The 25,405-nt window shown below is 44.3% G+C and overlaps 2 protein-coding genes across 3 annotated transcripts; one reads left to right on the top strand and one right to left on the bottom strand.

Annotated features, from left to right (window-relative positions):
- The first annotated feature begins 236 nt into the window (after nucleotides 1–236).
- LOC114453060 (flocculation protein FLO11) lies at nucleotides 237–12,323 on the top strand. 2 transcript variants are annotated; one of them, XM_028432705.1, is made up of 5 exons: nucleotides 237–515; nucleotides 3,876–3,961; nucleotides 4,036–4,210; nucleotides 5,488–5,533; nucleotides 6,764–12,323. In XM_028432705.1, exons 1-5 carry the CDS (start codon nucleotides 397–399, stop codon nucleotides 11,747–11,749), a joined length of 5,412 nt encoding a protein of 1,803 aa, XP_028288506.1. In that variant the 5' UTR covers nucleotides 237–396; the 3' UTR covers nucleotides 11,750–12,323. The 2 variants fall into 2 exon arrangements, with proteins under 2 accessions (XP_028288506.1, XP_028288507.1); XM_028432706.1 differs by lacking the exon at nucleotides 5,488–5,533.
- Nucleotides 12,324–13,822: 1,499 nt separating this feature from the next.
- On the bottom strand, nucleotides 13,823–23,511 carry LOC114453058 (myosin-6-like). Its single transcript, XM_028432702.1, has 39 exons — nucleotides 23,502–23,511; nucleotides 23,392–23,430; nucleotides 23,070–23,281; nucleotides 22,833–22,976; nucleotides 22,594–22,750; nucleotides 22,480–22,507; nucleotides 22,297–22,402; nucleotides 22,127–22,219; nucleotides 21,984–22,047; nucleotides 21,729–21,827; nucleotides 21,544–21,647; nucleotides 21,233–21,371; nucleotides 20,875–20,993; nucleotides 20,653–20,802; nucleotides 20,404–20,574; nucleotides 20,016–20,325; nucleotides 19,851–19,930; nucleotides 19,568–19,773; nucleotides 19,191–19,314; nucleotides 18,979–19,115; nucleotides 18,645–18,900; nucleotides 18,319–18,561; nucleotides 18,046–18,222; nucleotides 17,823–17,968; nucleotides 17,654–17,744; nucleotides 17,182–17,571; nucleotides 16,866–16,992; nucleotides 16,656–16,774; nucleotides 16,380–16,576; nucleotides 16,115–16,298; nucleotides 15,870–16,035; nucleotides 15,644–15,768; nucleotides 15,248–15,556; nucleotides 14,973–15,176; nucleotides 14,591–14,887; nucleotides 14,406–14,510; nucleotides 14,234–14,329; nucleotides 14,029–14,163; nucleotides 13,823–13,944 (listed from the first exon to the last, which is right to left on the bottom strand). Exons 3-39 carry the CDS (start codon nucleotides 23,271–23,273, stop codon nucleotides 13,924–13,926), a joined length of 5,823 nt encoding a protein of 1,940 aa, XP_028288503.1. The 5' UTR covers nucleotides 23,274–23,281; nucleotides 23,392–23,430; nucleotides 23,502–23,511; the 3' UTR covers nucleotides 13,823–13,923.
- Nucleotides 23,512–25,405: the final 1,894 nt, after the last annotated feature.

The following is a 25,405-nucleotide window of genomic DNA, read 5'->3' as shown; positions in this document are numbered from 1 at the left end:
ATTTACATTATTTTGTTAGTAAACCCTCAAAATATATTTCAGAGCAGCAGGCCTAAAACATAGCCTTCTAGTTCTTATATAACATATAGTAATATATGCATGTTGCCTGAAGTATGAAGCCGGTAAACAAACACCACAGTGGGTGTGTAAAGGTCAGGACACCTGTGAAGGGAATGGCCGAGGGGGGGTGACGTGACGCGGCCAGGTGTAAGTGCAGGTTGTCGCCAGCAGCTGTCAGCTGTCTGTCACAGGGCGTGTTGAACTTTGCCCTGACAGGCTCACATTGGCCATCCACGCTGAGTGCGCACCTAATTAGCTGTGAAAATTCCACGGTACATTTTTTTATTTTAATATGCAGCCTGAACACTGCGGGCTCACTGAACCGGTTAAAATAGGATGTCAACAAGTGACGCAGCAGCGCCGGAGCGCAGGGTTCCTACAGTAGGAGGAGGAGGACAGACAGCTACGCCTCTGTACGGGACAGCAGCTCCACAGACACCGACCGCTACTGCGAGGTAGGTAAAAAAAAACGTCTTTAAAAACGCACCTTACTAAGCTCTCGGTTAGTTTTCGAGTCTTACATCGACCTGTTCGCTGTCTGTGTGGCGTTTAATGTCTTTTTATGACGGTGGAGAACCTCCGTGCCAAAGCGCGTTTAGAAAACAGCACGTTTATGGAGACACCGCGTGTAGCGAGGCGCACACACGTCTCACAGTCAAACTGAGAACTTTTTACGATTCATGACGGTATTTCAATCAATTCGGCCGGAAGACTTTTCAGCCATTTCACATATTATTGGTGGTTTTACAGCTGGATACTGCGCAGCGTGTGGGCTGTTTGACAGCTTAACGCAGCGTGGGTAACAGGAAGAGTAGTGACCATTTGACCAACAATGTGTGACATACGCTACTTTATGTAAATATCGGTGTCACACTGTTCCATTAAAAGTCGTCTAATACTCGCACACATCTGTGTTTACCTTTGTTTGTTGCCAGGTTTCTGAATAAGGTTTGTTTGGCTCTAACGTGACGCGCCAGTGCTTCACTTCACTGTACTTCCAAAGACTTTTTTTCCTGTGTATCTGTTCATCTACTTTGCACTCCGCAAACATTTGCACATGTGGGTGCATCCACAGATCTTGTAAACCAGCATCATGTTGTGGTTGAGTGCAGTTCAGCCTCCAACCAAAGCGAGCTCGTATGCAGCCTGGAGCCATCAGTATCAGCCATGGACACAGCTACACTGTGTACATTAGTGTTTGTGCATGTCTGGAGCTGTACCTCTTTATTATCAGCACATCCTCCTGCCGGTTCTTCCTAAACCTATCTGCTGTACACCTGTCTATAGACTGAAAGATAAACAGCACCGTGGGACATCTGACTCTGAGCGCTGAAGGTGTGGCAGCAGGAAAACAAGTCTCATTTTGTCCCGGCCACCTTTTGTTGTTACCACTTATTCAGTCATTGCGGAGTTATTAAATTGTACTTGGATCAAACTTGAAGAAGAAGAAGTTCAGGGTGTAAATAATTGCACACACACACACACACACACCCACACTTTTAGTGCAGGCTGGATCCCTGTGGTTATGTAAGTGTTAGCTTGCAGATACAGGCACACACCCACAGCAAGGCTGACCTCCGGTGAAGAATACACCAACATACTTGCATGAGACACTCTGTGCATGCAGCAGCCCAAAAAGCCATTAGTCATCCGCTCATAAAGCATCAAAACAAACACAGGCACCGTCACACAGGCCTGATAGCATCCATGTGGATTTTTAGATCGTTAAGTCTTATTATAAAGGGTTACATACTTCTCATGCAGCCCACTGTAGTTGACTCAATAGCTTACTCACCAATAGTCTGTTTAACTAACTACTAACAGACTCTCTATTTGTAATACTTCAGAAAGTGTTTAGCATTTTAGCAGCAATATGAGTGTTGTTGTGGTGTCTGTGCATGTAGTGATTCTTCTCATTGGAGTGCATATAAACTCTGCTGGATTTGGACTCCTAGTTTAGGTCTTAACTCTTCTCACCAAACACTGACTGAAAAGTAAGCTGATGGTCCGACAGGGGACACAAACTTTTATTAATGTTATTATTCGCCGAAATGACCGTTTGTGTCGTTTTTTGTATGTGTTGGCAGTTCTGCTGTTTATGTGTGAGGCAGTGTTGGAATGCAAACATGAGGTGATGTGCTAAACAAAAAGAACGACACAGACAACACAGAAGCATGAATGTTTTGCACCCTGAGGCTGCTTTTTCTCAGAAAAGCCTTTAAATGTCTGAAAAGTTTCATTTGAGTTGTTTTAAACGGAACCTCGTTTCGCAGAACAATAAAGTTTATCTGAGTGCACAGCTTCACACGCTCTCTACCTTTGATTTTAAGTCGACCAAACAGGAAGTGATCACATGATCAGGAAGCTCTGGTTGAAGGGAAGGGGATAAACTCCCCGTGGTCCACCATCACAGGCCTGTCGTTTACCTGACATGGTTTCTTGCAGGTTTTAAAATGCTGCTGCGATGTGATAAGATCTGCTCTGCTGCCTCTGGCTTAAAAACACACTGAAGGTGTGTTATCTTTGGCAGTGAAGTAGCTGTCAAAGAGCTTCTTCTGCCCTGCCTTCCTCCTCACATTTCTCTCTGCTACTCTCTCGTGTCATGTCTTGGCAGGCCTGTATGATATCCCCGCTGTGATTATGTTCTAATGAGCCCAATGAGTCACCCCTGAAGGCAAGGTGGGTATGGATGGTCGATGTCCTTATTAAAGGTCAAGAAAGAAAACATAAAAGCTCGACTACGTTGTCACGTGAAGCACCGCAGGTTCCTTAAAGACTCTCAGCCTTCCACTCAAGAGAAAGTGATCCTGGAATGTCCTGTACCAGATAATTGCAGCTAATTATTGTGTGTTGTGTTTACTGAACAAAGGTTGGAGTAACACACATTCTGTCACATTTAGATAACCGGCTCATGGTTGTTCTGGTGTCACCGTCGTGATCGGCAGTTGGCACGGCGGCGTGGGTTCAGCGTTGGGTGTAATTTGCATGTGTGACTGTGTGAGTGGGTGTGTTAGCTCGGTGCTCTGGTTTGTAAGAGAAAGTGTGGAGTGAGCAGTGTGGAATTGTTACGTAACCTCTGCTTATCACACCAGCAGTGATGAGAGGAGAGCAGCATGGCTGGTTACACACTGTAGAAATTACAGAACACTGTGATTTCAGTGTATTAGTTGCACAGGAAAAGACGTGTTGACTGATAAGTGGAAACAAGATACACAATACGCAATTTGCTCTGAGCTGATATCTGTTACTGATATTTGTGTGACAACAAAGGAAACAAATTAGGGAAGCCATGATTATTTTCACATAACTGTATGTTGCTCATCAAGATGCCTGCATTGGGTTAAAAGTGTGGGAACACTTTTCTACATATGTGAAACCAACTCGGCGTCATATACACACATTTACACACTTTCTGTGTTTATGTGAGCAGCATTCCCTCTGTATTACAAATGATGCCAATAGTTAATGAAAAAAATGGAAACAGTTGTTGTGGTGGATGTAATTACTGCCTCAGGAATGCCCTGTGGTGACATAAGTAGGTAAAATCCAGCATAAATCAAAGCCTACACCATCAGCATACACAGTGGGATTAAAACCAGCTCAGTGATACTCGGTGTTGAAACAGCTTTCTGCAAGGTGCTCAATCCCTTAGAGGCTGAGAGAAGATGTTCAGTGTCATTATGACTAATAAAGGATAAATCTGAAGGATACGTGTAACATCTGACTGATACTGTTTATTTTTGCATGAGTAAAACACATAAGTGCATCATCAGAATTTAAAGTTTGATTAAAACCCTCCATGTTTTTTTGTTTAGAGAAATCCAGGATGGAACACACAATGAAAGGTTTCACTGTGCCGGTCACAGAGCAGACATCAACAGACAGGAAGATGCACAGAAAGGTGAAACACACACAACTATCAAACGTTTCTATAGAACATAACACTTAATAACTTTCATTCTGAATCTGTTACAGCACGAATACTAAGAGCGGACACACGTAGAAGGACTTCACAGTGTGGTGATTCAGACGTCCAGAAGCTGGTTCAGCCCAGATTTACCACCCACGTCTTCTTAAGACTGTCCAACAATTCAGACCACGACGGACCGGAGCTCAGACCGAAGAGCAACTTAGTCCCCGGGCTACACAGGTAAGGGTTAATCCTGACATTCAGACTCATGTAAATATTTGTTTGTTGTATTTTAATAAAATAACAGCACATTCTCTGTATGGGCCCTTCTGCTTTGGCGCTCATCATGTCATCATCATATCTCCATGTCCATCTGTCAGCAGAATAACAAACACACATGAGGCATTCCTGCTTGTAACTGACTGACTGACTGTCACTTTAACATGGTGTTTTTACTAGCATCTTAAATTCTTAAAATGTTTTCTGTCTGTAGCAGGAACTGAGCTGGCTGCACAGCTGCTGATTTAAATCACATATTTTCCATCATTTGGTCAAACAGTAGCTGAACCCTGTCTGTAAACTGTAACATTGTCTGGAAGGAGCACCTCCTTGTATAAACAAGGAAGTGCGCCTAATAAGGGCCCCTGATAGCGCGTGTAAATTGCTTTTTGTTTTGATGAATTTTACCATGACACTCCAGTTAAGACCAGTAAAAATACAAAGGAAGTCTGGCGTTACATTCCCACGGTTAATATGTCATCGTGTATCACAAATCATCTACCTGTGGGCACAGAAATGCTTCCTTAAGTAAGCAGGAATGGAGAATTGCAGGTTAGACGTGTTGCCTCAGTTGTTTGGGGGGAAATATTTAACTTGTCTTCAGACAGGACTTGACATTGTGACTTTGAATTCACATTTTCCTCTTGTGTGTATTTGCACACCATCGTGTGATGTGACAAAGATACGCTTGTTTATGGAGGTCACTGATTGAACAAGCTTTATTGGTCCTATTAAAGGCACACCCATCAGCTGCCTGGTAACCACCTGCAAGCTTGCAACTCACACATGACCTTATATAGACATAATTGACTTAACTACAGTATGTGCATGTGAACCATGTGCCACCATATCACATACAAAAATGCCTGTGAATGAGGTGAACCTTCCATGTGACAGTGAGAAAGCTGTTCAGGACAGAGCAGGACAGAGCAGAGGAATGCTGATGAACCTGCAGCTCAGCATCGCTGTGACAGATGTTCGACATCTAATCCCTCAAATGTTTCACACAAAAAACATTACCGAAGAACACAAGAAGGCAGGGTTGGTATGAGGACAGGAATTTAGTATGAGGAGTTAATGTTTTCTTTTTGCAAAGATATTTTTCCCATTTATTTTGTCAGCAATAAAATAAAAAAATATATTTTTTAACCTTATAAATATCTAATAGCTCTGCAGGAGCAACAAATTTATTATAAAGTAGAAATATGTGGCTAATGCAAAGTCTTCTCTCTGCACAGTGTGATTGAACCACAGCAGGTTGAGACCCAGAACAGCAGCTCGCAGGTAAACATCCAGTCTTTAATCAACACAGTGAAGTTCAATAGGAGCATTGCTTTCAGGCTTATCCTACATTTGGATGTGTAACCCCACTGTTGGAAATATCGGTTGCGGTTGAAGCCTCCTCCATGAATGACATAATTCACATGCTGATAAAAAAAAATTAACCAGCATATCTCTGAATGCTCTATGAGTTGAATAACTTGCTTTACAAACATAAACTGTGTGGACAACTTCACTAACAGCCCAGCTGTTGGAGTTCAGGAGCAAGGGCAAGGGTTTAGAATAAAAACAAGCTTGAAAATAAAGCCAAAAAATGTATAGAAAAAAGTACTGAAACTAACAAAGTACCAAGCAAAAGGTAAAGGAACAGAAACAGAACCAGCCTCATGACACTGGAGCATGTGCAGCAAACACAGAGATTAACACAGGGAAGTAACAAGGGAGTAACGAGACACAGGTGAGAGCAATGAGGGCGAGGGTAGGCAACCAACAAGGCGGGACCCACAGGAGGTTAAAACACACAGGGACACCATGGAAAAACCAGACCTTCAATGTAAAACAGGCGATACACAGAAAGAAAATCTCAAAATACAGAAAATGAACCTAATTTATCCATCCATCCATCTCATCTCACACATGAACACAGACACACTGCTATACAGAAAAGTCATTTAATCCACACACGTCCAAATCTAACGTTCCCTCACTCCTCATTCACTGGTGCCGCGCACACACATGTTCTCATCTAATGTTCATTTACTTTCTTGCATACTCATAGACACGGTGCAGTGTAAATTCAACTGTTCACACCAACTGTGTGAGTAGAGCAGTACATACTTATAATAGCTAGTTTTAACAGTTGGAAGGGACAGGGTGTGTGCGCGTGTGTGTGTGGGTGTGTGTGTGCGCACACTTGGACATCACTTGGAAAAACATATCTTTGATAGTAACCTGTTTGTCAACCTCTGACAAATCTCTTGAATAGCTACAAGCATGGGAACAGACACTCGTGCAGCTCTGCCTCTGATAGCAGGCTAGAAAGCATTTTACATTACTGTGCAGGTGATTTGCATTGGTATGATATGATATAACCACATGCTGACATGACAAATTAGGTTTTAATGACGCAGCTAGATGCACCTGAACTACATGCAAATAACAAGTTTGTGTGATGATATTGTGTGTTGTGTGGATTTTTTTATTTACTTACAGTAAATATTTTTGTCTTTACAGGTTAATGGAAGACCATCATCTCCACGCACCTTGAGAGAGACGACCAGTATCTGTCAGTCATTAGAGAGGATACCATTTACAGCCAAGAAGGACGAGGAAGTCAGCACAACAGCCTGCAATGGATGGGAGACTAACAGAGACTCCTCTGGACCACATGAGAATAATGGCGTGTACATACATCCATCACAACCAAGCATCTGCACTAGATCTGTAACAGGAGTTAGCTTAGAGGAAGACATAAAGCAGCACACAAAGCCTGGAAAACAAACTGTTCTGTCTGGGACCATGCTGTCTTCCACTGTGGTAACAGTTCTTGCTCCTCACTGGAGTGGTCGACTACGCCGCTCCAAGAGATTTGACGGAAGTGGAAATTCAGAGGGGAATTCACAGGATGTGCCAAATACCGCAGCGACCTGTGAACATAGCTTTCAGGAGACTCAGAGTGGTATGAAGAGTGTGTTAACAGACAGACCGAGGGCACAGTTCCTGGGTTCCAGGAGGAATACAGTGGGCTGGTCTGCCAAAAGCGATCCTTCAAGCTTGGACTACCAGTCTAAAAGAGAAATAACTCAGACTGTGTCTTTGGATGTAAACACTGGAAGGATGCACAACAGGGACATAGATGCAGGTGCTTTAAGAAGCCCGTTATCCACCGCAGCATCTTCCAGGCCTCCCTTCTTCCATAACCCGAATGAACAAAGGAGGAGTCCACACACTGACCTTCAAAGAGGATTTTCATCTTTCAGCTCAAAGCAAACAACCAGCAGTCTCCTCCTGTCTTTAAGAAGCTTCAACCCCAGTGACAGGAACTCTAATTCAGAGGGAAACACTTCATCTCTGAGCGCTGATGGAAATGAAAAACTTTTTGCAACACACCTCTCTCAAGCCTTTCTCAACAATAATGAACAAGAGAAGACAAAGCCCCTCCTCTCTCCGTCATACAGGACATCTGACACTGGACCTGACCTTTCCCCATCAGCCGGTGCACACAGAGACAGAAACACACCCGACTCAGTCTTCTTTTCAACTTCACCAGTCAACAGAGATGCCGAAGGCCTACATTTCCAACATCATCACATGATAAGCAGGACACAGTCCAGTCAAGGACTATCAGAGAGGCAACAGAACAGCAGGACTTCAGAGACGCCCCTCTGCTCACCTAGACGTTCCCCGTTTGATCACTCTGCACTACAAAAAACCCATTCCTTTCCTAGAAGGACCACTCTGACATCCACGTCCTGGTGGAAACAAGTAACCCAGGATAGCAGCTCTCCTCACCCCCTCAATAATTCAACCACAGTCAGAGACAAGACAAACACACCCTTCATTCCTCCATGTGGTGATAATGGTGACACGACTGTGCCAAGCCTGACTGACAGCAAAAGACTGGGTAGTCAAATCCTCAGTAACAGAGACAACAATAAAACAACAGAGTCTGCTTTCAAAGGCAACGTGAACCTGCAAACACAAGGAACTCACAATATCAAACAAACAAATGCAGAAAATTCACCTGATCCCAGACCAGACAGGCTCATCAAACAGCAATGTGGCTCATATTTAAACAACAGAGAACCACAAAAACCTCACAGAGTGCCCGATGTTTTGACTAGTTCTAAAATTAGCAGAGCCTCAACGCAAACAACACTGAGTCATCATAAAGATCCCTGCAAGAATGATGTAAGCAGTAGTTCATTTACACCTAATGTAACGGAATTGCCACCTACTTTGCTAAATCCCAACAGCTCTAACACACCCACAGAGAGCGGCAGCAAATACAAAATTAATCACTGTCCTCCCAAAGCCAACAACGCCCCCATATCACCTCACAACACAGACTCACGGAGGTTTACAAAGCAGTCTCTCTCTCTTGATCTCAGCACCAGTCTCAACAGCCGTGCTCTTACTTCTCAAAATGCCTCCGGTGTCCCCCCAAACACTAGAAGTCTCTCCTTTCATTCTCACCCACAGACCAGCATTAATACTGGCTCTTCGTCCCTAATGCCTAAATTCACCAACAAAACCAACACCACACCTCTTGGCTTTGAAAGAAGCTATGCCCCAATTCCCAAACCATTCCAACCTAACCCTAGCAGCCATCTTGTTGCCACCACTAACTCAAGCCAAAACCTTCTTAGTCTTCCTGCCAAATCTTTTCCCACCTCTGTTACCGTCTCCTCTCTCCTAACCCCTCCTGCAACCCCAATTACCAGCCCAAGCTACTCAGAAACTTCCAGCCCTAAGGGAGGGAGGACATTTTCCAACAGCCCAGAGACAGACCCAAAGAAACCAGAGGGAAAGAAAGTAAGGCGAGTAACATGGGAGGATTCAGTGGATGTGCATGCACAGGCTGCCACAGTAGAGAAGCCAAATCCATCCCGAGTTCAAACAAACCCCATATCTCCCCCGAGGTTCCCCCGAACTACTCCATCCATCTTCTCCTTTCTAAGATCAAGCAGCCCATCAACAAGTACATCTCTCTGCTCCCCAAACCCAAAGACATCCAGCATACTGGTGGGGAAAGGAGGAAAGTATCGGTCCTTATCTTCTGACTCAGCTGAGCGAGACAGAAACAAGCAAAGACCAGGTGACGGTGTGAACTTTGTCCAGGGCTTCACCACACCCAGGCAGGAAAGGACTCTATCAGTGGAGTCTGGCACAGTTCAGTGTCACCCTTCCGCTGCTCTCTCACTCCCTCCTGACTTCTCAAGTGATTACAATCTTCGTTACAGCTCTCCTCCTTACTCTGCCATGAAGTCCTCCAGACTGGCACAGGGAGAGACTAAGACTATGACACCCAGGGTGCCCCTCTTCTCAAACTCCTCGCAGTCAAATTACACCCCGCAGAGCTCCTTACATTCTGATCTGGGTGCAGTCATGGCCTCATCCACATCCAGACCCCCTCTTTCTCCCATTAGGCCCTTACAACCCCTGTCCTCGTCCATTCAAAAAAATACTCCCGCACAAGAAGTTTCAAAGTGTGAGCTTTCAGAATCTGATCATATCAACAATAACCATAACAAAAACGAAAGCCAAGATCACCTGAATAGCCAGATATTACTGGTCGACAACAGAGTTCAAGTTAGCTCAAAGTCCTCACAGGTTGACAAAACACACCACTCCTCCTCCACGTACGTCACAGAGACACTGGTTTACAGCATTAAATCAAAAGTAGAAACGGCTACTGCTGCCCCAAAGAACGCCACACCTAAACCTTTACAACATAACGCAAACACTCCGGTTTCTGTGGAGACCAGCCTAAGTCAACAGTCACACACAGTGCAGAGAAAAGAAGCTGGAGATAACCCATGCACTCATTCAGATAGGAGCTCCAGTGGCAGCAGCTCCACTGAGATTCAGTCCCGGGATGATGAAGGCTGCAGCAAAATAAGCAAAGAGAACGTGTTGGGTAAAAGCAGGTTTTTTTCAGTGGAGGTTAACAATGAACAAAGCCCAAAAAGAAGCCGGTTTGCATTGAAGAAAAGCATTAGTACACCAAGTTCCAGTTTATCAAGGTCAGAGTCAGAGAAGGCCAACAAGAGCAATAACAGAATGGACCAGGTCCTTAACAGACTGAGGCAGAAATTCAGCACCAGGCGGTCTGAGGAGGATTTATCATTTCCATGGAAATGGAAGCGAGCCTCCCAAGCACCTTCTGTTAGTGGATCAAGTGACACCAGTAATGTCAGTGATATCAGTGGGGAGAGCGCCAAAACTCTGGAGAAGAAAGAGAGAGTGCTGAGCAATAATAAACGAGAAGAAGAGGGGACAAGTGGGTGGACACAGAACCGATACACTATCATTACCCCCGCCGCTGAAAGCACAGTTTGTTCAGAACCTGTTGAAACTGAGCAAGTTGATCAAAATGTTTGTGCAGAACACACACCTGAAAACAAACTTCACCTGACCGTCCACGGCCCAGCAGCACACAAGTTTGACTTTTACAAAGACGGACCTGATTATAAAACAACAAACCAGTTCCTCTCCTGCAGAGACCTCAGTCCTGGTAGGAGTCCCAATCCCTCTGCTACTTGTCCCAGTCAGTTCAGAAAATCTACACCCAGTCCCAGGAGCCCTTTCTCCCCCTTCTCCTCTCTCTCCCCTGTCTCCCCATTTTCCTCACCTGATGTAACAGACGACAGTGTCTTCTATAGCCCAAAGCTGCAGCGTCGTAGAGAATCCTCCTCTCCATGTGAACTATCAGAAGGAATCAGCCTGGGTGGAAGAAGACGGAGCCGCGCATCAACAGGACCTCCAAGTGCAAGTCCAGGTCAGGACAAGGACCACCTGACATCCTCATATGCAGACTTGAAGTATGGCATTGAGCCTGGGCGGTCCTTTTCTGTGAGCTCAGTTCTCTCCAGCCGGCCCTCAGGACCTGGGCGCATTTCCACTGGGTCCAGGTTCATGAGTGTGGGTGACCTCTCTCAGACTGCCTTGTCATGTAGAGGTAACAGCAGAGACTTGGATCAGTGGTGTTCCACATCTGATGGGACCACAGGATTTGGTTTCCAACCTAACGACCATCGAATGTCATCTTTCCCCGGCGATCCTGGTAAAATGAGATCAAGGTCTCTACCTCGGTCTCTGACCAGGTGTTTGACAAACTGGAGCTCAGAAGTCCCCACCTCTCAGCCTGTTAAGGCAACAGCATCAAAGCCTGCTCACCTCTGGAGCCCTAATATGAACATGTGTCACTTTGCATGGGACACAGACGGTCCACCAACACCCCCTCCAACTCCTCCACTGTCACCGGTGTCCAGACGCATGTCCCAACCTCCCAGCCAGTCCTCTCCTACCTTCCCTAGCTCGCCTGGCGCACCACAGCAGGGAGACAGCCAGTCCTCCAGAGGGCTCTTACCCTCCAGAGGTTACATATCCAGCCTTAGCACCTTTGAAGAGTCTTCAGACAGCAGCTCAGATACGACAACAGATGATGAATATTACCTAGAAACAGATGACGACGGAGAAAAAGAGACAGAACTGTGAGATAACTGAGACAGACTGTAATCGTCCCTGTATGATAACCTGTGTGTGTCTCCTGTGTACTGGGACAACTGGTTGACTGCATGATTTAAAGTGAAAGATGTGGTTATGATTAAAGGATATTAAGTATGAGCAGACATATTATCATCGCATGTGTTTGAATACTGACATGTACAGTAAGGCAAGGTGATAAAAATATGTTTAATTTTGTATATTTTTGGGCCATTGCATGCCATTAATGAGGTTTATATTTGTTGTTTTAAAGAACAAACTAGTGTGTAAGGTTTGGCTTTTGGCACAAGTCTAATCTTTAGGTTTGCATTTCGTCCTGCCAGCAAACACTAAGTACTGAGGGTAATGTGTTCTCTCCAGTGTATGTGTTTTATGTTCAAAGAGTGTTGGTAAAATTATTTTATTTAGCAAGTGTTTGCTGCTTTAAAGGGTTTTTTGTATAAAATATAAGCCTGTAATGATTAACATTTGTTATTATTTACTCCATACGGTGCCTGCTCCTGTTTGCACAGTGATCTAAAAAGTCTTAATATATGTATTTTGTAAGTAAATGTCTCATTTCCAACAATGTAGTTGATTTATTTAATATTGTCCAGATTTAATTGGCAGGATTTATCTTAGTGTAGATTGATTCCAGTGTTTCCCATCCTATTAATAAGTGGGTGGATTAAGATTCAGGGCCTGAGGCCACCTTCCAGTCTGCTGGGATCTGCAGGGACCATATGAATCACGATGATTTGCTGGATACTTTAAATAGTGTCTGCTTTAGGTGGGGCTCTTTGGCGCATTGTTTTAGTGGGTGTTCCCTCATGCCATTAGCTGTAGCAGCACATAAACCTTTGTGGTGCTGGTAAGATAAAACATCCATTAGGTTGGCTTGTTAAACGGTTTTTCTTCACTGCCCTCTTTCTTCTCTGTGTCCTTGAAACTTTCACACCGACAGCCTGCTTTGTGTTATTAGGCATGACATCATCTGGGAAGGGCATGGCTGCTTCACAGTGTGTGTCACCGGCTTTGAATCTGCTTTTCCATCTTATGTCATAAAAAGGAAAAGTGCAGCATTGCTGCTGGAACAAGTGTGTCAGCAGCGACCACATGCAGAGCCCTGACTTGAACTGGCTGATTTGGGAAGTTCTGTGCATAATAACTTGACAAAAATCAATAAGGTCAATAATTACGCAGTGCAAAGTCCATTTCTTGTAGGGTAGAGGTTTTTACTCTAGAATGAACTGATTATTATATTATAGGAGTATCACTGATACTTTTATGCTGTGGTTTTTATCTCATATTTTACGATGTAAACAATTTTGAACTTGTGACCTTTTATTGGTGAAGACTAGAGAGTTGTTGTGCTGCAGTCTTAAAGGTACAAATGCACATGACAACAGTGTCAGCTTTCAGCAATATACAGACTTTTGTTTCTTCGCAGCACGGAGGCACGGAGGCAGCAAACAGCTCGAGGACGTGATTGTTCTGTGGCAGCCGTTCAAAGGTGAAACAGGACAAGAAGAGCAGCTTTGATTTAACCATGATTCTATCGTGTGTGATGTTTGGAAAGTAAAACATGTATTGGATTAATCTCTGATTGTGTTACCATAAACCTCGTCCATTGTGTTAATACTGTAACACTTATGATATTGGTGGTTTTATCTCTTTAAAGTCCTCCATATTGAATTTATTAGAGATGACAGACACAAAGCAAACACGACTGAAGTTGTTACAGGGAGAGGATGCAGTATGTTTTGATTCAGTGTTTCCGGTATTATTGTTTTTCCCCCTTGTTATGGAGAAATCAATCCATGTCAGTGGAGCTCTGTCAACATTCAGTGGTGACTTTCTGTCCAATATGTTAGAATGCACTGCCCTCTGATGGACTAACCTGTTATCTGTGCAGACTAAATGAAAGAGGTGCATGTACCAAACATGTATGTTTACATGCATTCAGTGTCTATGAGTGTTTATGATTTATATAGGTGACCTTAGGCTAAATGTGTCGGGTAACATTACTGCTGGATCATAAAGTGACATTCAGACTCTGTTCTGAGGCATTAATCAGAGATTGTCTGTGCGTTCAAAAACTCATTTATTCTTCATCCCACTCATGTTGCATGGAGAACAAAGAACAACTCTAATACTACACTTTAACTACACTCATCAGAGAGTCTTCACTCTTCGTCGTGTGCTTTCTGTACAAAGATAAAACACAATAGTCACAATCTTCATCAGAAATAATAAAGTGCTACAACAGTAGATGCTAAGTAGTTGCTGACCTTGGCTCCAGGGTCCCGGCTCTTTGCTCTCAGCTTGTTGACCTGAGACTCGGCGATGTCGGCCCTCTCCTCTGCCTCCTCCAGTTCGTGCTGCAGCTTGCGCAGCTTGGTAAGGTTTGAATTAGAGTGTTCCTCCTAGAGTGTGAAATATGGTTAAAATAAGGCTCATAAAAATGACAAATGAAGCTGAGGAATTGGAGCTTACGGCCTCTTCTGCAGCCCTTTTGTAAGATTTCACTTTCAGCTGCAGTTTATCCACCAGGTCCTGCAGACGGTTCAGGTTCTTCTTGTCCTCCTCAGTCTGTTATTAAGCATGTTTCTCATTAGTATGGCATCTGTTGGTGAGTGTTCACCACAGTGGAGCATGTGGAGTTTACCTGGTAGGTCAGCTCCTTGATGCGCCTCTCATATTTGCGGATACCTTTCACTGAGTCACCGCTTCTCCTTTGCTCCATGTCCAACTCATTTTCCAGCTCTCTCACCTTGTAAAGATGTTATTAATGCAGCTTTTTGTCACAGATTTTTGTGTTCTTCACAAATAATCAAAGTTTGAAACACTTACCCTGGCCTCCAGCTTCTGGACCTGCTTCTTTCCACCTTTCATGGCTATTTGCTCAGCTTCATCCAGGCGGTGCTGCAGATCTTTGATGGTCTGCTCCATGTTCTTCTTCATGCGCTCAAGGTGGGCACTGGTGTCCTGCTCCTTCTTCAGCTCCTCTGCCATCATAGCGGCATCAGTGATGGCCTTCTTCGCCTTCTCTTCAGCGTTCCTGCACTCCTGCACAGCCTCTTCCACCTCGTTCTGGAGCTGAGCCGTGTCCCCCTCCAGTTTCTTCTTCTGGTTCAGCAGGCTGGTGTTCTGTGAGGAGGATCAATAACATGAAGGAAAGCCCACCTCAACCGCAAAATCTAGGCTGACTGCTCGCTAACAACACTTGACATACCTGTGAGTGCAGCAGCTGAACTCTCTCACTGACGTCCAGCAGTTCCTGCTCCGCCAGCTTGCGTCCTCTCTCAGTCTGCTCCACCATAGACCTCAGCTCCTCCAGTTCAGACTGCAGCAAGTTGTTACGTCTCTCCACGATGGCAATGTTCTCCTTCAGATCATCACCTGCACGGACAGCGTCATCCAGCTGCAGCTGGGAGTCCTGTTGAAGTAGAATTCCATGATCACAACATGTTTTTCATTCGTGTTGTGTGGTAGCGGGTTAAATATGACCTTCAGGTGAGCGTGGACGGCCTTCAGCTGCTTCTGAGCTTCTGCCGCCTGCCTGTTGGCCTGACTCAGCTGGATCTCCATCTCATTCAGATCTCCCTCCATCTTCTTCTTCAGCCTAAGAGCCTCGTTTCTGCTGCGGGTCTCAGCCTCAAGGGAGCTCTGCAGCGTGTCCACCGCTCTCTGATTGTTACGCTTGGCCTGCTCCATCTCCTCATCCTTCTCTGCCAGTTTCCGCTCGATGTCAGCTTTTACCTGATTGAACTCCAGCTGAGACCGGAGGATTTTACCCTCTTCATGCTCCAGAGAACCCTGTCCAGAACAACAGTCTTTGTTAAGGGTTGAGTGCTAAAAGAAAGGTATTCACATAAAGTAAAGAAATCTAACAAATTTGTTCACCTCGGCCTCCTCCAGAGCAGTTTGTATCTCGGCCTTCTCCTGCTCCAGCTGTTTGCGGATCTTCTCCAGCTCATGGATGCTCTTTCCTCCCTCACCAAGTTGCTCAGTCAGGTCAGAAATTTCCTCTGTTTTATGAATAATGTAATAATGAATAATTATTTTTCCCATTTACTGCACCATTCAGACCATTACAAGACAAGTCATCCTTAAAAGACATCGTCTCTACCTTGGAGATTCTTATTTTCTCGTTTCATTGTCTCCAGATGATCCAGAGACTCTTCATAGGAGTTCTTTAACTTGAAGAGTTCAGTGCTGAGAGAACGAGCGTCTTTCTGGGCACCTTCTAGCTCAGTCTGGGACTCCTCATACTTTTGCTTCCACTCAGCAAGGACCTGGTGAAGCATCAAAACATTCTGTTATATCATCTGTCGAGAAGGTTTTATTTCATGTTTTTGCCTTGCCTCGTGTCACCTTGTCAAAGTTTCTTTGCTTCTTGTCCAAAGCTGCAGCGGCAGCATTTGATCTCTCCACATCCACCATCAGATCCTCGATCTCACCCTGAAGTCTGTGCTTGGTTTTCTCCAGGGAGGAGCATTTAGCATTAGCAGCTTCAACTGCTTCCTCAGCATCCTGCAAGCGCTGAGCTAGCTTTTTCCTAATAAGAAAGAAAACAGAAGTTATCCAGTTAGCCACAGAATAGATAAATAATTTAAGAACTTGAAGTCATTTCCCTTACTTTGCTTCTTCCAGCTCCTCTGTTCTTTGGATGGCATCAGTTTCATACTTGGTTCTCCACTGAGCCACCTCAGAGTTGGCCTTAGACATGCTGCGCTGGAGCTCACCTTTGGCCTCCTGCTCCTCCTCATACTGCTCCCTCAACAAGTCGCAGTCATGGCGAGCAGACTGTACTGCATGGGCAAGGGCATTCTTGGCCTTTGATAAAGAAACAGGAGGTCACGAAATGTCACATGTCAGCACATGACACTGTATTTTAACATTCTTGTATAAATACCTTGACCTCCTCCTCTAACTGTCTTTTGAGGTCTTCAATCTGCTGAGTGTTTGACAGCTTCCCTCTGGTCAGCTGGGACACCAGAGAGTCCTTCTCCTCCAGCTGCCTGGAGAGCTCACCTGTAAAACAAGAAACAGAAAATTTGCTCCAATAAGTTTTCTAAAAAAATAAAATAAACGAAACTATATTTTTTACAGAGTTTTTTTTTACCATTTTCAGTTTGCAGCTTTGCTTTTTGCATCGTGAAGTCATTGATGCTGCGCTGGGACTCCTCTGTTTTTGCCTTGTATTCAGTCATTTGATCCTCCAGAGTGCGGCACATTTTCTCCAGGTTAGTCTGAACAAAAGGATTTGCATATTAAAAGGCTGTGAGAATGTCATAGAATCCACTTGTGTGTCCATGAGTAGCCAGTCCAAGGGATGCTGTGAGCTAATATTCTCACTTATATAACAGAGTGTATCTCTTTTCTTGTCATTTTCCCAAATTAAAAAGTGTCATATTACAGTGTTTAAATAAGCATCTTACTTTAACTTTGGCGATCTGCTCCATGTTGGAGACCACGTCATCCAGCTCCAGCCTCAGCTCGCTCTTTTCTTTCTCCAGCTTCTGTTTGACTCTCTGCAGGTTGTCGATCTGCTCCCCCAGATCGGCCACGCTGTCCGCGTTTTTCTTCCTCAGTGTGGCAGCAGTGGCTTCATGCTGCAGAGTGGCCTCTTCCAGGTCTCTGCGCATCTTCTGGAACTCAGCCTCCCTCTTCTTGTTCATCTCGATCTGGGCTGCAGTGGCTCCTCCGGCCTCCTCCAGCCGCTCACTGATCTCCTCCAGCTCCCTGGCCAGGTCAGCTCTTTGCTTCTCCACCTTGGCTCGGGCGGCTCGCTCTGCCTCCAGTTCTTCCTCCAACTCTTCGATGCGGGCCTTTATAAAAATGATCAAACATTTAGTAAGAATTTACATGATGAATAGAGGACAGTGGATTGAATGCTGTTTGTTCAGTCACCTGTAACTCCTTCAGTTTTTTCTGGAGCTGGGCCCCCATAGCCTGCTCATCCTCAATTTTACTGAGTTGCTGGCTAATTTCAAAATCTTTCCTGCATTAATGAGAACATATATCAACCAAGTAAGCAGTTATTGTTTCCATTTGTGTATTATTTTCCCACAGTTTTTACTTTTTTAGTTTCTCCTCCAGCTGCTGCTTGTCATTTTCCAGATCCATCACATTTTCTTGGGTTAGCTTTAAGTCCCCTTCCAACTTTCTTTTGGCTCTTTCCAGATCCATTCTCACTTTCTTCTCTTGCTCCAGAGACCCTTCGAGCTGGAAGACAAAACATTTCAAATGTTTCACTTATTGATCTGTCTCCTGATGTTCAGGTTTTATTGGAATGTACTCACATCATCCACTTGCTGCTCCAGTTTGACTTTGGCCTTGGTCAGAGTGTTGACTTTGTCCTCCTCACTCTGCAGGTCATCCAGTGTTTGCTGATGAGCCTCCTGGAGAGCTTTCTTCTCCTTGGTCAGCTTTGCGATGATTTCATCCAGAGCAGCCATCTCTTCAGTCAGGTTTTTAACCTGAAAACCAGATCATAGTCTTGTTATATTGAAAGGTCTTTACAAGTACTGTAACTGCTGTGCACACTGATGTTTAGTGCTACCACTGGGCTCTACCTTGTTCTCAGTGGCATGTTTCTCCTTTTCCACTTTTGCCAGAGTCAGCTCCAGATCATCAATGTCTTTTTTAAGCTCTGAGCACTCGTCCTCCAGCTTCCTCTTCTTGGCAGTCAGCTCGGCATTCATCTCCTCTTCGTCCTCCAGCCGCTCTGTCAGCTCTTTGGCTTTGGCCTCCAGTTGGATCTTACTCTTGATCAAACCCTCGCAGCGCTCCTCTGCATCTGTAAGGTTGTCTTGTTCCTACACACAGGAAATAAAACCAGTATTATCATTTATTGCTGTTGTATGTAGAAATGTGTTTTAGGTGCACTGACTGATCATACAGATTGGACTTGGAGCTGCAGGTCGTTCTTCTCTTGGAGAAGGGTGACCATTTTTTCCTCCAGCTCTTTCTTGCGAGCTTCAGATTTGGCATAGGCCTCTTTGAGCTTCGTGAACTCCTCTTTCATGTTCGCCATCTCCTTCTCAGTCTCAGCTGATTTCAGCAGAGGTTTGATCTTAAAGTACATCTTCATCCAGGGCCAATTCTTGACTCCCATGAAGGCGCGTATGTTCCACTGGATCACCAGCAAGGCATCCCTGAAGATAACATGAAAGAGTCTGAGTTCATTCTGTCAAGCAACCTCTGATGGCAAATATTAGATGTAAATCAATGACCTTCGCTCAACAATTTTCTGGAATTCAAACCGGGCGAGTATTCCCCTGGCTCGGGCTTGAATTGCAGTGATGATGAGAGCGAGACGATCATCTCTCATCTCTTCAAGAACACCTAGCAGACCTGCTTTGAAGAACACCTGATGGAGACAGAAGCAATCATTATCTCAACATTAACCTCTGATATTTTACATTAATGTACACACAGAACTAACCTTTGTGTGTCCCAGCTTGTACTGCTCATGGTCGATATCCAAAGAGCCCAAAAGCTTCTCTGCAGCTTTTTTGTTGTCAATGAACTGCCCCTCAGGAATAGCATTAGGGTTCAGGATGCGATATCTAAAATAAAACAATGTTATCGGCTTTCCAATTACAATAGAATCAGGCTTTGTGCTGAGCTGAAGCATCCCTGGAGTAGGACACTGACAGTTTTAAAGCACATGCACCCTGCATGAGTACACATCCGCAGAGAGGGTATGCCATCACTGCCAATCTTACCATAGTCTGGTCATGTGGGAGAGGAATTAAAGGTTTACAGATGTTTTACTGATGACATGTGAAAGAGGAATAAAGGATTTCTGCTTTTTCTTGCCTCTGCTTGAAGTCTCCATACTGGATCCTGTTTGGGAAGCCCTTCCTGCAGATCCTGATGCCCTCCAGTACACCGTTACACCGCAGCTGGTGCATGACCAGAGGATTCTCCATCGCACCGGGAGTCTTGGTCTCATTGGGAATGATGCATCGAACAAAATGTGGGTGAGTTGACCTCAAATTGGTCATCAGTTTGTTCAGATTTTCCTGTAAATATTAATAACAATTAAATCAGTTATAAACTGTATATCCAACCAAGAACATGTATACCAAACACATTTTACCCTGTGGAGTGCAGACACAGTCTGGAAGGAAGAACCCTTCTTCTTTGTTCCCTTTCCTCCCTTGCCACCTGCATCTTGTGCTGTGCGTAAATTGTAGATATGACAGATTATTTTACTTATAATCTGGACTATAGAGGGACTAACATATTCGCTGCGGTCACTTACCGGATTCTGCACCAGCATACCCAGCAAACAGCACGCCCAGTAACTTCAGGGTGGACTTCTGATAGAGACCAACCACAGTCTCATTCAGAGGGTCCTTATTCTTCACCAGCCAGTTAGTGATGTTATAGTCAACAGTGCCAGCATAGTGGACCAGGGAGAAATGGGCCTCTGGTTTTCCCTTAACAACCCTGGGCTTCTGGAAGTTGGGACTTTTACCCAGATGGTTGTCGTACAGTTTGGCTTTAAAGGTTGCATCGCTGGCTTTGGGGAACATGCACTCCTCTTCAAGGATGGACATGATGCCCATGGGCTGGAGGGACATATAGAAGGCAGGTTAGATTCTGAATGTGACACAACTGCTTCAATAAACATGTTGAAAATCACAGACTTTTTCAATGAGTTCAATGCAGGCTGCCAAGTCCATGCCAAAGTCAATGAACTCCCACACGATGCCCTCTTTCTTGTACTCCTCTTGCTCCAGCACAAACATGTGGTGGTTGAAGAACTGCTGCAGCTTCTCGTTGGTGTAGTTGATGCACAGCTGCTCGAATGTGTTGTACTAGAAACAGTGTGTAAAGAGTCAGACCTCAGATGCAGTGTTTACTTCACAGCAGGCTGTAAAACATTTAACACTCACATCAAAGATTTCGAATCCAGCGATGTCCAGCACACCAATGAAGTACTGGCGGGGTTGTTTGGTGTCCAGTGATTGGTTGATTCTCACCACCATCCACAAGAACATTTTCTCATACACTGACTTAGCCAGAGCACCAATAGAATAGTAGACCTAAAAAAGGCAAAAAGACCATTACATTGATTGTATTCCAATAATAAGTAGTTTCATCTTTTCTCAACACACCTGCTGCACATTTTGACCTTTGGTGACCCACTCGTTGCCCACTTTCACTCTCGGGTGGCACAGTCCCTTGATGAGGTCTGCAGAGTTTAAGCCCATCAGATATGCCACTTTGTCGACATCTGAAAACAAGCAGCAAGGGACAACTCAACACAACTTTATTTATAAACCCTTTTAAAAACAAACTTGTTGCCCAAAGTGTTGTACGCATATATAAGAACATATAAAACAAATTACAACTACATGAATTGTTGACCCAGATCAACATGAAGGCCTGACTAGGGCCGAACATCATGACCTCAGGACAGATTTTACACCTCACAGAGGCCTGAAGTGATGGTAGACACGTTATAGTTGTTACCCTCTGTGCCGTCAGGCTCTGCTTGTTCCTCCCTCTGCTTCTGTTTGAACTTCATGTTTCCATAATGCATGATGGCACCAGTCAGCTTGTAAATGCCATTCTTCTCCTCCTGGGTGAAGCCCAGGACATCAAAAGCGTCCTTTAACAACAAAATTGCATTTGAGTCAGCTGAGAAACATCATGTGTGGAGTTTTTTTTTTCCCCACAAACTCTCTGTGTAGTGTTGCAAGATGTTGTATATTGTATTTGTACAATATTATTGTATGATAGTTTTATTATATAGCAGAATTCCTGAATTCTGGTGCACTCACATCCGTCGCCATCAGCTCTTCCGAGTCATTGATGGAGGCCACGGTTGTTTCTCCTTGGGAGATGTAGGCGTAGTCATATGGGTTGTTGGTGATCAACAGCATTTCTGTCAGAGAAAAGAAAAGTTTCTGTTTATTTGGATGTGAGACTGAGAAATGACCTGCTCTGTGTTTCACTCAGCACCCACCCAACAGTTCTGGTTTCTGCTGAGACAGAATCTGGTAGAAGATGTGGTAGTCTCTCTCAGCTTTAAGCTGATAAGTGACACGAGATTTCTCCAGCAGATCTGATCAAATAAAAAAATCACATTGTGACATCTCACAGGATACATCCTGCTGTTAAAACACCACAACACAGCAGCACACAGTTTTCTAAAGAACAAGTTATTGTTGAAGCACTTCAGTTCATTTTCGATGATGAGATTATTCTCCTCTCTACTCACATGTCTCAATGTCAGCAGACGACAACTTTCCACTGACTCCAAAGTGGATTCGGATGAATTTACCCTGTCAGAACCACTCGGGTGAATAAAACTCTCCAAAGCTTTCTATTTTCTGAACTTTCAATCGTTCAAACTTGACTCACAAATCTGGATGAGTTGTCATTTCTGATGGTTTTTGCATTGCCAAAGGCCTCCAAAGCAGGGTTAGCCTGGATGATTTGATCCTCCAAGGTGCCCTGAGGATGATAACCACGTAACATTAAGTCACTAAAACCGTGTTTATTATAGTTACATATATAAAATCACACCACACCTTTTTCTCCTGACTTGGGTCTTTCTTCCCAGCCACGGCTGCAATGCTGGCGAAGTACTGGATGACTCTCTTTGTGTTTACAGTCTTTCCTGCACCAGATTCTCCACTACAAATGACAAACACTGTGTCAGCCATAACAACCTAAATATGCCCTAGGAACAGCATGTATGAGGACTGACTTACGTGATAAGGATTGACTGGTTTTCTCTGTCTGCAAAGTGTTAGGACAGATGTATTGAAACGACCTGACAGGATCAGAGGGATTGTGACAACATGCTGTATGAGAGGTCCACATACCAGACAGCATGTACTGATAGGCATTGTCAGAGATGGAGTAGATGTGAGGAGGAGCTTCACTCCTCTTCTTTCCTCTGTAGGCATTGACGACTGACTGGTCGTACACTGGCAGCCACTTGTAGGGGTTGACAGTCACACAGAACAGCCCTGAGTAGGTCTGTGGACACACACACACACACACAGCAGGTCTTATTGTGATTGAACAAAATGACATCTGCAGGTTTGCGGTCTGTACTCACATAAATCATCCATGCTGCGTAACGCTCTTTGAGGTTAAACAGCACAGCTGGTTCGTGGAGGAAGGTGAACATCGCCATGTCCTCAATTTTATCGAACTTTGGCGGGTTCTGAGGGTGGATATCCGAATCCTTATGGGTGGCAGTCTGCAACAATTCACCACATCAAACACATTTAAACACTTACCAGTAAACAAAGGTTTGACTTTTTGTGACCTCTGTGTGTGGGGACAGATTTACCTTTCCCTCTTCAGTTTCAACAGTGACTTTGTCACCATCTCTGCTGGTAACGGTGGCTTTAACATACTCCACCTCAGGGTCAGGCACAAAACAAGCCCTTTTCATGTCGAAGGGACGGGTCTGGGCTTCCAGGCGCTCCTTGTCCGACTTCCTCAGGAAGGAGGCTGCAGGCCCAAACTCCGCCATGAGGGCGTCTCCAGACATCTTGAAAGCTGTGCGACAAGGAAGTGGTTTAAATAAAAACCTGTCCAGACATTTTTGTATGTTGGCACCTGGATGAGATATCTTTTACTCTGAAAAGAAACAACATGAGGTGATTTACCTGTTTCCTCTTCCTCTTGGTAGAAGTTGTCTGTTGGATCTATAAAGACATAGATCTACATGTCACCTGTAATGTGTCATGATAAGTAAAGCCGTGCTGTGTATGCTTACCTGGAGGTGCTGTGTTCCTGTCATCCCTCCTCTTCCTGAACTCCTCCTTTTATAATTGCAGGAGGCTGTGCTTTGACACCCAGCCGCCCTACAAGGGCAGCAGCAGGAACACAAAGGGTCAAAAAAGGAACATCTGTATTAGGAGATAAAGGTGTCGTGTAACTGTTTGAAACTGGAATCAAATCAGAATCTATTTTAGTTTTGTCCTTCAAGTGACGGAAAATCCTGAAAATATGTCGAAAGTCATTTTATTGTATTACATTTAATCATTTTCCAGACTTTTTACATATTTATTGTGGGTACAGTGAGTACATCTGCCCTTTTTAACTGATGTAATCCAGACAATAAACATTGTCTCCTGTCCTGTATTGTCTGTCTTGTATTATCCTGGAGGACAAAGATAAACCTGTGAAGTGTTTGACTTGGATTCCTTCTCTTAGCCCTTCGCTGCCTCCCTGCAGACCTCAGCTGACTCTCCTCTATCTATAATAAAAGATGGAGCGTGACAGCTGCCAGCTTTCAAAGGTCTCCGCAGCCATACTCTATATTATACATTTAGCTCACACGGAGCACTTATCACCCACTCTGTATATACATTATTAATGACAGCAGGCTCAGTGCTGGTAATGCTTCTCACGTTAACAGATGAGATCCTTAAATCAGGTGTTTATTGAGCGGGGCCACCTGAAGACCTCCTCAAGAAACACACACGAGCCCTTTTGACATTAACAACTTCACACTTCCAGAGTCTGCCGTGACCTTGTGAGTTGTGACAGTCGGGTTGTCTGCACCCGGCGTACCACTACTCAGCACATCGAGGGCAGCGCTGAGGCTTTCATTCCCAGCTGTCTCGTGTCCTTCTGCAGTCAACACTCATGAAGAGGCTTAATGTGCCTTCTTATATGCAGCACAGCCCCGGTGGGATGTTTAAGCTGCTGTTCGACTACAGACAGAAGGCACTGTGTCGTAGGTTAAACCTGTGTAAAGGGTTAAAAAATAAATATAGCTGTATAATATCAGTGTTTAGGAAAGGCCTGGAAATAATGATTTTGTGAATCATTTTAATTATTAACTCTTTCCTTTATGTTTAAATACAGAGTCTCATCTCCAGTGTTCCCTTCTCTCCGAATGGTCACATGACTTTCATAAATCCACTACAAATGTCACTGACGACAAAGACATTGTGACACTCATTGTCAAAGACACAAGACACCCTCACACTTTACTGTTTGTTGACACTAAAACATGGGGTTAGTCTGTTTTTGTTTTCCTATATGTTCACACTCGGCAACCAGGTTTAAGTGTGGACGACATCTCGAGTGCAGCTGTCGTTCAGCAAGGCCGGGTCAGCGCCCCATATAGTGGCACCAGCTTCGTACTGTAACTCCACACTCCATCTTGTTGGCCTGACATTGTTTTCTTCCATTTACCCTTGAGGACAAAGATAAACCTGTGAAATTGTTTTGGGATTCCTCCAGCTGAGCTTAAGTGAAAGGAGACGCATTGTCTTTTGTCTCTCTGAGCAGTGACTGTAGCGGCCTCTGACATTAGGTCCAATATGTTGATTTATAGATTTTATATGACTGCTCGTTCCCCCTGCTCTGAAGCTGTGCCTATAAGTTTATATTTAATGCACCTTTTACTAATATATAGTCTTACACAGTATGTAATGCTAAAAAGAAAAGCTAGAGACTAATAATAATAAGTTTAACATTAGTTTCATAGTGTATTCATGTTCATCTCTTCATGTCTATTCAGGATCACATCCAGGAGTATCTCAGGGTTTAAGGGAAGTCACCACAGATCTTCACTTACTAGACTCTGGTGTTCTCAAAATCCCTTTTTGTCCACAGAAGAAGCGCCTTGAAAGAGGAGAAGTCAGATTTGGACACATTGATGAAGTC

The sequence above is a fragment of the Parambassis ranga genome, chromosome 20 (genome assembly GCF_900634625.1).
Source record: "Parambassis ranga chromosome 20, fParRan2.1, whole genome shotgun sequence".
Classification (NCBI taxonomy): domain Eukaryota; kingdom Metazoa; phylum Chordata; class Actinopteri; family Ambassidae; genus Parambassis; species Parambassis ranga.
Note: the sequence above shows the minus strand (reverse complement) of the source record. Positions and strands in the feature narration are given on the sequence as shown.